The sequence below is a fragment of the Periplaneta americana genome, chromosome 4 (assembly GCF_040183065.1).
Source record: "Periplaneta americana isolate PAMFEO1 chromosome 4, P.americana_PAMFEO1_priV1, whole genome shotgun sequence".
In the NCBI taxonomy this organism is placed as follows: Eukaryota; Metazoa; Arthropoda; class Insecta; order Blattodea; family Blattidae; genus Periplaneta; species Periplaneta americana.
Window position 1 is genome coordinate 174,764,105 of NC_091120.1, and position 16,164 is coordinate 174,780,268.

A 16,164-nucleotide genomic window follows, 5' to 3' on the forward strand; every position below is an offset into this window, starting at 1 on the left:
AGTTATTCGAAGTTTTATATAAATATATTCAGAAATTTCAATACATCTTAGAAACTTTATTCTCTTCTGCACTGGAGAAAGCGACCCACTCTGCGGTGGGTCTTAACCCCTTCAGTATTTTGTTGTTTTGAATAAAATGGTTAACAGGGAATTTCGTCATGCTTTGTATAAATGAATGAATTGAAAGTAACAATCACTCAATCTTTTGATAAAGCTGCTTCTTGGTTTTTGGCTAATGGTATTTGCCTTAATGACAACAGGACTCAGAGTATTTCATTTTCGTTGCGTAGAGAGGTATGTGATATTACCCTTCAATAGGTGAAGTTCTTAGGTGTTGTTCTTGACTCTAGGTTGACATGGGAAGGTTATATTAATGACCTGTGTATTGGATTGTCAAGAGTAATCTATTTATTAGGGAGACTTAGATTCCTTGTCCCCCTAAAGAATTTCTTAAAACCTCTTATTTTGCTTTTCTAATAGTATTATTACTTATGATATTCATTTGTGGGGAAATTGTCAGAAAATTGATTAAGTACTTCTTTTGCAAAAAAAAAAAAAAAAAAAAAAAAAAAGCAATACGCATTTTGACTGATTCTGATTTTCATGCTCACTGCAGAACTTTCTTTATTTCTGAAAGAATTTTAACTGTTGTGAATTTGTATATTTTTCATTGTTTGATTAAAATTAAGTCAAATTTAAACTGTTATTATCCACATAGTGAGATTCATCATTATGGTACAATATATTATTTTAATGTACCGAAGTACATATATTTCCATGCAGATATTCTGCGTCATCATACGATGAAAGAGTAATGGAACGGAGAAAAAGTCTCTCCAGCACCAGGATTTGAACCCGAGTTTTCAGCTCTACGTGCTGATGCTTTATCCACTAAGCCACACCGGATACCCGTCCCGGTGTCGGACAGAATCGTCTCAGTTTAAGTTCCAACTCTTGGGTTCCCTCTAGTGGCCGCCCTCTGCACTACGTCATAGATGTCTATGAACGTAGGACTGAAGTCCACACGTGTGCTGAGGTGCACTCGTTATGAGTGACTAGTTGGCCGGGATCCGACGAAATAAGTGCCGTCTTAAATCACTTCGTGATTTACGCATATCATATATATTATTTTAATGTACCGAAGTACATATGATATTTCGATGCAGATATTCTGCGTCATTATACGATGAAAGGGTAATGGAACGGATCTATGACGTAGTGCAGAGGGCGGCCACTAGAGGGAACCCAAGAGTTGGAACTTACACTGAGACGATTCTGTCCAACACCGGGATGGGTATCCGGTGTGGCTTAGTGGATAAAGCATCAGCACGTAGAGCTGAAAACCGGGTTCAAATCCCGATGCCGGAGAGAATTTTTCTCCGTTCCATTACTCTTTCATCGTATTATGGTACAAGACATAATTACCACCTTGTGGCCCCTAGGATTAGATTAGCCAAGTTTAAACAATGATTTACGTCAATTGCATTATCTGTGTTTAATAAACTTGCTTATAGTGCACATATTGTCAATTTTAATAGATTTAGGTATATTATTCGTGACTGGCTAATCAAAAACCCTTTTTATGATATAAATGAATTTATGGAAACTAATGTTGATAAAGTATTTGATTTGTTTGTTTATCTTGTTTTTCTTTTGACTTTTCCTGTATCTGTGATACCACGACTGTTTATCAATAAATCAATATAACAGCACAGTCTACTATATACAGTCGTGAAGCTTGAGTTTTGAGGGTGCTAGGAACAATAGACTGTGACAGTACTATTTTAGATTGCCTGTAATGAGGCGATATTAGCGATCCTAGTGGTGAGCAACTATCTAATGTTTGCATATTTACTACGGATTGAGCTTCGCGACTGTATATACTAGACTGTGATAGCAGACTGTCCTTCACCCTCTCAAGGGCACTCATTGGGACTGTATGTATTTTGAAATTTCCACTGATCGCAGATATAACATGCCAGTAGAAGGGTATGAAGTGACTGAACTTTTTCTTGAGGTAAATGAACTATGAAAACGTCATATAATTGAAATTCGTGACGTTTTTGTGCATGTTCCCAGATTGAAAACTGTGATCTTGCATTTATAAGCTGAGTTCCCTGTGCAGTCTGTCTTATTCTGGTGCTTCTGGTGTTAACATTGAATTATTTTTATATTTTGTGTTTTGATAAGCTATACCAACAACAGTGGACTGGAAATGGTTCCAACTTTACCACCGAGAGAAAAGTTATGTTATTTAAAACTGATTGTAAGTGTAGGCTACATTTTTATTAATCAGGTAATTTTTGCGACCCCTTTCACAGTTCTAGCAAAAAAAAAAAAAAAAAACCTGAAAGAACCTATTTCTCTTATTCCAATAACCTAAAATGGACTTCTTAAAAATCTAAAAATCCGGTCCTTTCTAATAAGACGATTGAAATAAACGTGGACTCATTCGATCGGGTATACGACTACGATACGAGCATGAACTTGGTGGGTGTCCGCGGAAATTGGCGGTCATTATAGGTGTGCGCGAATATTTTCTTGATGTAGGTTTATATCTCGCGCCAAACGAAAGATTTTGTCAGGTCTATTGATATGTATTCACGTATAACAAACGACTGTATTCCCGACACAGCGACACCTAATTTTTTATTTGAAATATGGTGGTAGGGAATAGAGCTACATTTTCTTGGAGAGAACAGGTTTATCCAGGAGGTAACTGGTCAATTCCGAAGTGAAGATGGGTGATACGTATAAGAACCCTGTTCGTTTTACGGGTCTCTAGGAAGAAAAAATCTGTCTCTCATTTTTTCCCCTACATCGAATTGCTTCACTCTTCACACGTTGTATTGTAATATTTGCAACACAATGGCTTTTCATAACAAAAAAATCATTCGTCATTGTCAACCATTATAGCAGTGACATAAACACAATACACACAACTGCTCAGAGCCGTAAAAAGAAGTTATTTCAATTTCACCAGTGGTCGGTGAAAAGCAGCCGCTCCCGGAATTGTGACACGAGCAAATGTGACCGCATGCATCCCAGAGCAGATTGTTTGCACAACAGTGTACAATTCCGACCGGATACGAAGCTAATGTGACCGTGACCTTAACCTCACTGAGAACAAAGGTGTATTTTACTTTACAGTGTTGCAAAGGGGATAAAAATGTTTCAGGGGTTATATTTCCAGCATGAAGCATGATTATTATGAGGCATATTATGAACTGCATGTACCCAACACAGTGGAATTAATTCCAAGTATAGATTGCCATAAATCACTGACTCAGCTAGCTCGCTCTGAGCCAGATCCAGTTTTGGTCCCGCGTAATGATTTGCATAACTTCCTTTCGACAGCCCGATTGGAGAGATATTCCGGGCGCGGCTCCGTCAGTTTCCGGCACTCGTCAACTGCTGCACTATCGACTGGTTCAGCGCTTGGCCGGACAGCGCTCTTCAGGTAAGTGCGTCATCTGTCAACCTCAGGGGTGAACAAAAGTTGATTATACAGGGACATCATTTTATTTTTACTTCAATTTTTATTGTACCTGAGTTTTTGAATGTACTTCACTCCCACCCCTTATACTAATGAAGTTAAACCGTCCTCCACATAGACCCAAGACCGCATATACAGTCATAGTAGCCTTACGGTCATAGTAAACAGTACGTTCCAAAAATATATTCGCGTTTTCCAATGACGAAAGAGCTTTCAATATTGCATCATTTTCGCACAGGTACTGTCGTCCATTTGCCTGCGTCGCATTCCGGTTTCCCCCACCAGCTTCTATGCGCCTCTCTGTAAAGGCTAGTGGCTGGGCTGTCTTATCCCTTTTCTGAGAACATTAATTTCTGTTAGGAATTGGACGTCTACGTAATATTATACAACTGTTTAAGATAACTTAAATAAAAGGGCCTCATTAAGTAATTGTCTCCTGATCCCCCCCCCTTTTACCGATCCTGCGACATAACCACTTGGACGGACAGTAGATAGCATGTCTGAGTAATTTCATCTTTTCGGATCGGGCAGAAGTGAAGAGTGAATTTACAGTACGTAAGATACTCTTTTACAGAGTAGGTACAGAATTATTTCAACATGAGTTACTAGTACGAAGGACGAAACTGGTAATTGGAATTACACACATTAGAACTGAAGTCTGTATCGAAATGAACTGCCATCATTTTGAAAAATGTGTTTAAATATACATATTATGATTATTTTCAGTTTAACTTCATTCTCTATATTGTACGCTAATGTGCTGTAACAGTATAATATACACTGCATAATGAATACGTTCGCATGGATAATTCAGTTCATGAGTAAAAACACTCATTGTTAATACTGTACTGTATTTTGATTAAACAAAAACCTAATGAAAATTATCAAACTCAAAAGCGTGATATTTTCTAGTTTATGTAAATGGATTAACTACGGTACTTTTCTTCCCTCCTATACCTAATAAAATGATTTGTTTGTATATTACGCCAGTATCATCGAACTCCAGTCGTGGAAGGGGGTAGCAACCGTTGATCCAAAGGTATAGCCAGGTTAATATTAGAAATGTTAGTAAAATAAAATGATGTCCCTGTATATACTGTACATTCATATATGAAGCCTCTTCGTCCTCATTAAATAATCAAGACTACCTATATGTAATCAACTGTAGATACCTATTATTGGAGAAAAATTCGTTCCTGCACCGGTAATCGAACCCAGAACCTCTCATCTTTTCGTGCCGAGACCCGATTCACAGCGCCGGCTGAACTCTCATCTGTGATGAAGTTTTTGTTGGAATAACTTCTATTGGAGACCGTTGTAGGTGGGTTAGTAAAAGACCTAAGTCCTTTAAACAACCAAAGGCTGCCAATACTTAAATTTATTAATCAATCTTGAAATACAAGGCGTAGTACAAGTCATGAAATGAAGATGATGATTATGCGTTGCCACGTGGGCCACACGACGCCCTCCTCAGCACTTCTGCTGACTGCAGAGCTATTGTAATAATTAGGGCTAGGATGTTATTTACCTATAAATCATGAAAAAGTCCTAAAAACAATGCATTTATGACCTAAAAATCTTTCAAAAATGCCCTTAAAAATTCCCCTAAAAATTGATCTTACATAATTGGCTTAGTAGGAAAAGAGGTTTTGTACTAAATATTTAGACTAGTGATTGAATTAAATTTTACATAATTTTTTCTAAGTAGTACACTTTAATTAATTATTTTACCTGATGTAGTTTCTATGTATGATCATTCACCTCACATTTGGCACGTAAACATGAGGTCAACAGTCAGCTGGTCGGTCTTGGCCCTTAATGGGTTGTAGCGCCATGGTTTTACTTTACTCTTAGTTTCCATGTAGTCTACCACAAGGCCACTCTTATTCGGAATTAGCAGGTATAGAGGAGTCTATATTGAAGGAGTGGTTGGACAGATCCATTACATGGGGTGTAGTACGTTAAAATGGCAATATTTGTGTAGAAAAAGCGATTAAAATATTATACAAAATAATGGGTATTAATGGACAAAATATATTTTTAAAAATATCAAAGAAAATAAACATTATTTGAGATTAATAATGGGGATTTATGGCCAAAATTAAATGAAAATGCCTAAAAAAAAGACCAAATAAAACAAAAGATGCTCTTATGAGTTGAAACAGGCAAAAATGCAAAAAAAAAAAAAAGCCCTAACAAATATTCTTAAAACACTCAGTTTATCACATAACATATAAATACTAAAGCAGTAATGTTTCTGGCTTACTAGAAAAAAAGATGCAATTTCATAAAAATCCTAGCCCTAGTAATAATAATGATGCTTCTCTAACGATCGCCGCGCCGTTTTATCGGCTCGCGCCAGTGACGCTACGGTGACCTTCGAAGTCCGCGTGATTCGCATCTACTCGATGGCGTACCCACGCCGTGGCCAGTGCGATGACCTGCCTTTGGACATCGACAGATAATCCTTTAAATGACTCAAACTATAAATTTTAGGTCAAGTCTACACGAGTTATGAGGATGGAATACATTTTTAGATTTACAGTATTAATGTCACTCTAAACAATAATTACAATCATACCAATTATGTCCCTACAGTAAGGGGCGCTTATCACACCTCCTTTGTGCCATCAATGGCCTACTACCTGCATTTTATACATGTACGTCATGTACGCAGGAGCGCATATTTAAATGACTTTATGGCCATTTTCGACAACAGTTTAATGAATACTGCTAACATTGAAAGTTGATTGCCCTGTCACATGATAATACCCATAATCAGGACAGGATTTAAATCTCAGAATAGAAACGACTGTGGTTTCCATTGCACGAGAATTTATGGGGGAGTAAGTATGCTATTCTCCGTTTTTTCCGGGACAGTCCGTTTTTGTGCAAAATATACCGCAGTTGCGAGAGTATTTCTGCGGGCCCAGTATTGTCGGTTTTTTAATGTATTTTGCGCTACGTGATGTTTCAGTTTGTTATTTACTGTGCAATAATTATTATAGATATAAATTGTAGGAAGCACCATTTGTACGACCACGAATAACCGCTTAGTCTATAATATTTCTTTTTACTGTCATTTGTTTATAGTTGGTAGCAGAATAAATAAACAAAATAACTAATTTTAATACACCATACAAAAGCAAACATTCACTACAATCTCTATACTAACATATAAATAGAGAATCTTTATAGGCTTATATGTGTACGAGGCAATCTCGGAAACCGATTTGGATAATTCTTTCACCATTGGAAAGCGTAGTTCCTCTAGATGGACATAGATTATTAATAATTACGGTAACTACTAAGTGAATCCAGGACTGAGCACAAATGAGCCATAAAGTAGGATTAAACAGATTCTTATGAACAGAAAACTTCATATACTGTCGAAACTAAAGATGAATTAGCAGTATGTAGTTAAATTTAATGTAATTTGAAGGTAATAAAATTAATTGTCATGAATTTTCGAAAACACACCGCTGCGGGTGTCTGAAGTTAATATTTCTCGCAATAATAAAAAAAATTCTTATTACATCATATCGATACCTATTTGATTTCAACAATAAAACTGTACGACTCTTTTATATTTTTGCCTCTATTGGTGTTCTGTGTTACAAAATTATACACATATTTAAAGTTTTCAACTAATATATTGTGACAGCGACGTGAGATTCGAACTCACGACCAGCGTCCTGCAAGAAAGCAGATCGCGCGGAGCACGGAGGGACGGCGCGCGGCGGAGAGTAGTGGGGAAAGGGGCCAACACGCGAGGGGAGGCTGCGCGCGCAGCTGCTACTTAACGCAGTGAATGGGGAACGTACCTTCCCGACTCTTCCAGAAGTGCGTCGAAGTGGAGATATCCAGATAATTCTCTACACACCTGTAGAAATTTCTCGCAACTATGATTTTGCTATAAAAGAAGAAACGCCAGCGAACTCGAGCAGTTTTTCAGTTGATTAGTCAGCCAGTCAGTGAGCAAGCCAGAGCAAGCAAGCCAGTCTTGTGTACCGGAGTTCGACTCGAGTGTGCGTCCGTAACTGTGCCAGCATCCGGAGGCCTGAGTTCGAGTGCAGTGGACCGCAGTTGGAGGGACCTGAGTTCGAGTGCAGTGGACCGCAGTTGGAGGGACCTGAGTTCGAGTACAGTGAACTGTCTCTGAAGGTCTGTGGTTCGAGATACTGTGAACTCGAGTGACTGAGCTAGAAGAACTGTGAACTGAGAACTGATAGTTCTGATTTGTAAATAGTGCTTTGTAAATATTAGTTAAGATTAACAGTTCATTGTTGTTCGTACTAGTCCAAGTAAATTGTCATTGTCGTCGGTGGAGTGCTATAACGAATATTGTGTTGAGTGAAAATCCAATTGTTGGCGAGAGCGTTTAAGACGAATTGTAGAAAGGAATTATTGTTGGAAGAATAAAATTCCATTGTTGAGTTGTAAATAAAATTCACAATATTATAATATTACAATAATTTATTTAGATCCAGAATTAAATAGATTATTCTCATAATTGTTATTTTTAACTCGCTTATTTTGTGATAAATAATCATACAACAAATAAATAATCTATAGTAATTTGGATAGAACTAATTTGTAGTTCCCACAAACTTGCCTTTTATGTTCAAGCGATTGCTATTTCCAGACAAACTTCGTTTCTCAATAACTGTTCCCAAATTGCAGGGACAACCTTATAAGATACTGTAAGTTCTTACAGAACTAAATCAAGAATGTTTTTTCTCATGGATGTCGGTTTATCTAGATCCGGAAGCTCAGAAAATCGATACATATTAAATCCTAACGGTACATGGTTTATGTAGAGGTATTGTAATATCCCAAAATATGGTCAAATGACTTTATTGTCAAACGCCTGGCATTAGAAAACAACAGCAACATATCCCAAAATATGTATGCAATTAAGTAAACATTGTATCCCACATTTAATTTTGTTTTTATTGATTATTTTACGACGCTTTATCAACTGCTGTGGTTATCTTGCGTCTGAGTAAGATGAAGGTGATAATGCTAGCGAAATGAGCACAGGGTCCAGCGCCGAAAGTTATCCAGCATTTGCTCTTAATGGGTTGAGAGAAAACCCCGGAAAAAACCTCAACCAGGTAACTTGTCCCAACCAGGATTTGAACCCAGGCACACTAGTTTAATTTTCTTCCTATCTTAGTATTCAGTAAGTAGGCTAATAACTAAAACCAAAGCTGTATTGAAAGTACAGTACATTTGAATTGGTCATTGTTAAAAGGCACTAAGTTATATCTTTCAGTATTGTGACACTCTAGAAGCTGTTTTATTAGCTGTGGAACTAAACTGACACAAAATGTGGGGCTAAAATGGCGCACATGATGGGACTGAACTAAGCACATGGTAGTACTAAACTGACGCACATGATGGGAATAAACTGACACATATGGTATGACTAAACTGATATACATGGTAGGACTAAACTGATGCACATGGTTGGATTAAATTGATGGACATGGTTGGACTAAATTGACACACATTGTTGAATTAAACTGACGCACATGGTAGGACTAAACTGATGCACATGGTTGGATTAAATTGATGGACATGGTTGGACTAAATTGACACACATTGTTGAATTAAACTGACGCACATGGTAGGACTAAACTGATATACATGGTAGGACTAAACTGATTCACATGGTTAGATTAAATTGATGGACATGGTTGGACTAAATTGACACACATTGTTGAATTAAACTGACGCACATGGTAGGACTAAACTGATGCACATGGTTGGATTAAATTGATGGACATGGTTGGACTAAATTGACACTCATTATTGAATTAAACTGACGCACATGGTAGGACTAAACTGATGCACATGGTTGGATTAAATTGATGGACATGGTTGGACTAAATTGACACACATTGTTGAATTAAACTGACGCACATGGTAGGACTAAACTGATATACATGGTAGGACTAAACTGATGCACATGGTTGGATTAAATTGATGGACATGGTTGGACTAAATTGACACACATTGTTGAATTAAACTGATGCACATGGTTGGATTAAATTGATGGACATGGTTGGACTAAATTGACACACATTGTTGAATTAAACTGACGCACATGGTAGGACTAAACTGATATACATGGTAGGATTAAACTGATGCACATGGTTGGATTAAATTGATGGACATGGTTGGACTAAATTCACACACATTGTTGAATTAAACTGACGCACATGGTAGGACTAAACTGATGCACATGGTTGGATTAAATTGATGGACATGGTTGGAGTAAATTGACACACATTGTTGAATTAAACTGATGCACATGGTAGGACTAAACTGATGCACATGGTAGGACTAAACTGATGCACATGGTTGGATTAAATTGGTGGACATGGTTGGACTAAATTCACACACATTGTCGAATTAAACTGACGCTCATGGTAGGACTAAACTGATGCACATGGTTGGATTAAATTGATGGACATGGTTGGACTAAATTGACACACATTGTTGAATTAAACTGATGCACATGGTAGGACTGAACTGATATACATGGTAGGACTAAACTGATGCACATGGTTGGATTAAATTGATGGACATGGTTGGACTAAATTGATACACATTGTTGAATTAAACTGACGCACATGGTAGGACTAAACTGATGCACATGGTTGGATTAAATTGATGGACATGGTTGGACTAAATTGACACACATTGTTGAATTAAACTGACGCACATGGTAGGACTAAACTGATATACATGGTAGGACTAAACTGATGCACATGGTTGGATTAAATTGATGGACATGGTTGGACTAAATTGACACACATTGTTGAATTAAACTGACGCACATGGTAGGACTAAACTGATATACATGGTAGGACTAAACTGATGCACATGGTTAGATTAAATTGATGGACATGGTTGGACTAAATTGACACACATTGTTGAATTAAACTGACGCACATGGTAGGACTAAACTGATGCACATGGTTGGATTAAATTGATGGACATGGTTGGACTAAATTGACACACATTGTTGAATTAAACTGACGCACATGGTAGGACTAAACTGACGCACATGGTTGGATTAAATTGATGGACATGGTTGGACTAAATTGATAGACATTGTTGAATTAAACTGACGCACATGGTAGGACTAAACTGATATACATGGTAGGACTAAACTGATGCACATGGTTGGATTAAATTGATGGACATGGTTGGACTAATTTGACACACATTGTTGAATTAAACTGACGCACATGGTAGGACTAAAGTGATATACATGGTGGGATTAAACTGACGCACATGGTAGGACTAAACTTATGCACATGGTTGGACTAAATTGATGCACATGGTGGGATTAAACTGACTCACATGGTAGGACTAAAGTGATATACATGGTGGGATTAAACTGACGCACATGGTAGGACTAAACTTATGCGCATGGTTGGACTAAATTGATGCACATGGTGGGATTAAACTGACGCACATGGTAGGACTAAAGTGATATACATGGTGGGATTAAACTGACGCACATGGTAGGACTAAACTTATGCACATGGTTGGACTAAATTGATGCACATGGTGGGATAAAACTGACGCACATGGTAGGACTTAAGTGATATACATGGTAGGACTAAACTGATGCACATGGTTGGACTAAATTGATGCACATGGTTGGACAAAATTGACACACATTATCGAATTAAACTGACGCACATGGTAGGACTAAAGTGATATACATGGTGGGATTAAACTGACGCACATGGTAGGACTAAACTTATGCACATGGTTGGACTAAATTTATGCACATGGTTGGACAAAATTGACACACATTATCGAATTAAACTGACGCACATTCCTGGAACCGGGTAGGACTAAACTGATATTAATTAACGAATGTGGGACTAAGTTGGCCGAAACCGTTCACATTATGAAAGAGTGTGAAGCAGGTAAAAGTGCTATAGTAAAAAAAAAAAGTGGTAGGCTTAAAACTGTAACGATTGGTGAGAAAATTATTGTTTTGTTTGTGTTTCATCCTCCAGCGTTAATGGCACAGCTACAGTCTTGTTCTCACTCCGTAGCAAGGCAAGAAATAAGAGTGAATAGTGTTTAACTGTTTTTCACACCCTCAGTTCACTTGTTTTGTGTTTTTGTGTCCAGCGTGTATATGTTGGTCCCGTGAAGTGAAAGTTATTCTTTGTTTACGTAACAGGTGTTATGAAAAACGTAGCCTGCCTTTTGTTCCATTTATCACCTAGAATTGTGAAGCCAGTTGCGCCTGAATGAGAGGTGATAACTTACTCTGCGTGCATTTACTTTTGTGCGTAGATGTTAAACAGTTGTTTATTGCACCTCCGGAAATAGTAACCATGGATTATCCGAAAAATGATCAAAAACAGCTCATTTGGGCCGGATAAATTGGTTTTTACTGTAATATAATTTGAATAAAAGATTACATTTCTCTAACACTCCGTCACACTCAAAAGAACACGTGCTAAGGGAAAGTAGCTATGTAAATACAGACGTGGACAAATTATTAGACTAAAACGTTTTCTTAGAAACATAATATAATTCGTCATATAAACTATCTGCAGTAATGTCACGAGAGGTCTGAGATTTGCCGATAAATCCACGAGCGAAGCGAGTGGATTTATCTGGGAAATCTCAGACCTCGAGTGACATTTATTAGGACTATTTCGTGAATAAAATAAAAATTTAAATAATATATCCCTAAAATTCGATCACAAAATGTTAATAATTGTATATTAACGAATACTTAACCTATTCAGACATTGTGAAGTTGAAATACTCGAAGATGAATATCGATTATTGCAATAAAGAAATTCGATGTTATTATTCAGTAATGCCAATTGCGAAAAGCGAAATATAGGTTTAACATTGTTAATTACATGTACTGCACTTTTCTCTTATTATTGTAACAAATACATTTTCATTATCTGATGAAATCATAATTTAATTTAACAGTAACAGTGTGGACAGCTATATACCAATGCTTATGTATTCACAGTGAGACATGTTGCTTCACAGTGAAGCCATCTCTGTACAGATAGGCCTAATTAAAACACGAATTTTATTACGCCATACGAAAGGCAGTTTGATCAAAGACTTTATTACTATGCAAGGTCTTTGAGTTTGATATGCGATGATGTTACATAAATTTGAACGTCTATTAATTGTTTAATTTCATTACAAATGTTATAGGCTACAATTTTATAGGTTACGTTAGGCCTACCTGTGGAAGCAGGACCAATGTCAGCTGTGCCTTGTTTCGACCGTTACTTAAAATCAGTGCTACACGAAAGCATTTTTTGTAGCTCGACAAACGCATTCTCGTTGTAGTGTGTAACGGAACTATAGCTGCATCTACACAATTCAATATTACAATTGCGTATGCGTGCAATCTGGGAAGAATAGAATCAAGTTTAAAAGGTACGTTCAATTAAGATGCATAAAGATTTTGTGTCTACATGGTGCGCCGTTTTGAAAGTGGTCTTCACTGCGTAAATATATTAATTAATATTAAATATCAATCTTGCATTCATTGCTTTAAAGTTGAAAGAAAAGTTTAACCGCGTAGTTGCATCTTAATGTATTCATGATCATCAATTTGCGGGGCAACAGTTGGCGACAACGACTAAACAAAAGAAGGACCATGAGATAAATTGATAGCGATAAATCTAGCTGCAGAAATTATCGCAAAGTCTGACTGTGATTGGTTGGAATTCAAAATTTCATTACACTTCATTGGTCGAAAATGGAATGACGTCATATAAACGAAATAGTATAATTCACAGAGCCTCTATTGTTGTAAATATGATTGTTTACATTTTCTGGTATATTTTTCAATGGTTAAGTATATTTTTTCTGGCTATGTTGGTACTACTCGTGTTTTAATTATATACTCCAGAAGATATTTTCCAATGGCCTGCAAGAAGACCGGACATGAACGAAATTGAAAATCTGTGATCTATATTGAAGAAGAAATTGAACAAAATGTGGCTTATAAGAAAACATGGACTCATTTAAGCACTGTCTGATATCTGGCTAAATGATGCTGATATTCAGGGAACGGATTTATATGGACTAAAAATATATGAAATATGTAAATATATATGTAGTTATTTTTACCAAAATATGGAATTAAATATGGATTTTTACCAAAATATGGAATTAAATATGGACTTAAAATTATAAAAAAATGACTATGTACGTTAAATATTGGTACATTTTAATCAAACTAAACAAAAAATATAATGGACGTACCTTATCTTCCAATGTAGTTTCAACAAAACACAATTTTTATTGTCTGTTACCATAACAATAGGTTACAAACATTTCTTTCAAGTGCTGAAAAGTGAATCTTCTTCTATTGTCTCTGAGGATAGATTTATACTGACTAAAAGAGCGTTCGACGTCACAAGAAGTAACTGGTACATAATTCAATTTCACAATGTCTGCTGGGGATAAGTCCAAGTTAATCTTCACTGTTGATTCACCACTCATCACAGCAACAACCTTTTGTAGTTCTTCATATCTAGGGTTTTTTGAAAGTACAGTGTCCACCTTAGCTCTTACTGCATCTGCAACTTTACCTCTACCACGATTCAGTTGTTCCACAGTACTATTTATAATTTCAAAACTTTCAGATAGTGAAAGGTGCCTATTTTGGAGACTTTTGAGCGTTTTTATGATGCATGAAAATGTATGCTGAATGTGAGCTAAGTCATTCTTCACACTTATGTCACAGGTAACTGTTTTCGCAGTATCAATTGAGACTGCATCTTCAGAGTCCAATGCAAGGAGAACATTGTTAATAGAGTCTATATGTTCGGCATAATATTCAACTGCTTCTAGCCATGTACCCCATCTAGTTAAAATTGGCTTTGGTGGCAATGGAATTTCAGGGTACATTTCTTTCAACACGTTAACTCTACTGGGAGCTTTGAGAAATACTTTTTTCACTGATGAAATCATCAAATCTACTTTAGGGAAATTGTCTCTGACCACTTCTGCCACACGATGAAATGCATGCGCCACACAAGTAAAATGAGTCAATTTAGGATATACAACAGATAATGCTTGTCCAGCTTTGACCATATAAGGGGCAGCATCGCTAATAAAGAATAACACATTATCGTACATAATACCCTTTGGCCACAGGATACCCATAGCTTCGTTGAACAGTTTAACTATAGTTTTGTTATTGCACTTTTCTAGAACATCACAATGTAAAAGAATTCGTTCAGAATATTGTTCACTTAACAAACCGATAACTACATTACCAACAAGTCTACCTTCTTTGTCGGGAGTCTCATCAATGGAAACCCAAATTGAACTATCTTTAATTTCATCTCTTATCTTCTGTATTGTCTCATCGTAGATGGATGGAGCATACGTCTTCCTAAGTGTTGACTCATCCGGGATTGTATGTTGAGTATATTTTTCAAGGAATTCCCTGAAGACCTTATTCTTTAGTTTGTAGAGAGGAATATCAGCAGAGATGAGAGAACGGCACAGGTCGATGTTAAACTCAGATCTTACATTCGATGTTGTTGGTTGTGTTAAAAACAATTGTCTCTGCTTGGAATTTAGTTGTTTGTTGGCCTGATGTTTACTAGTTGTAATGTGTTGTTGCACCAGGAACTTTTGTGTAGATGATACTGCACACTGACACAAATTACAAAATAATATTTTATTGTCAGTTGATAAACCATCTTCTTTAAATTCTGAAATGTAACTTGTTAGTTTTGATTTTAAATTGACTGAATGACGTACTTTTGGCATATTTACCGTCTTTATAGTATGATTTACAAAACTGAACCTATGTGTACTCTGACTGGCATTTAACTGTTGAGCTGCACAACTGAAGTCTGTTAAAAATTTTAAATTAAATTAATACAGTTTTGTAACTTACTTTCCCATTGTTGATAGGACTGCTAATTTTCAAATAACTCTGATGTTAAAGGGATTACTGAACATGTGTTTAAATCTCTATTGTTGAAATGTATTTTTAAAAGTTAATGGAATTTTGTTTTGTTTTATTGTTAAACCTAATATAATATGGACTGTTTTATATGAAATATGGAAAATATATGGAAATTAACGAAAATATGTACTAAACTCTAAAATATGGAAAAATATGGAAAATAAAAGTAGGATTTTTCAACCCTACACATTGTGAAACATAAAGATAATGCAAAATATAAATTATATTAGCTTTATAAGTAAATATGTATTTACATATAAATCCTTTCCCTGCTGATATTCAAAGAAAGTGTCAAACTTTGGTTTCCAGCAGCCCTGACAAAATCAATATGTTAATAAAGAATAAGGGAATGTTCACAAAATATTAGTAACCTCCAGACTCAATTTTCTGTTCATTATGTCTCTACAAAATACATTTTTGTTCATTATTTCTACCGATAAATACAGCTTTGTTGCACGTATAATTAATTTAGTCTAATAATTTGTCCACGTCTGTAGATACTGTGAACCAATCACGCTCCTTGAGCGCGGAGGGATACATACGGAATGCTATATGTGATGTTTGTTTCTAAAGCTGGATGGATTTTAGCAATGTTGTCACTAACTTTTCGAATGACCTATATAATTACACTGGTCAACAAAATTTAAGCTTTTGT

At 36.3% G+C, this 16,164-nt stretch overlaps 1 protein-coding gene across 1 annotated transcript in view; it reads left to right on the forward strand.

Moving 5' to 3' along the window:
• Nucleotides 1-16,164, forward strand: part of LOC138698450 (dynein axonemal heavy chain 1-like) — a 629,600-nt gene that overhangs the window by 255,799 nt on the left and 357,637 nt on the right. Inside the window, exon 9 of the mRNA XM_069824385.1 lies at nucleotides 3,358-3,460. Within this exon, the coding sequence (XP_069680486.1) occupies nucleotides 3,358-3,460 (103 nt within the window). The remainder of the gene's footprint in view (nucleotides 1-3,357; nucleotides 3,461-16,164) is intronic.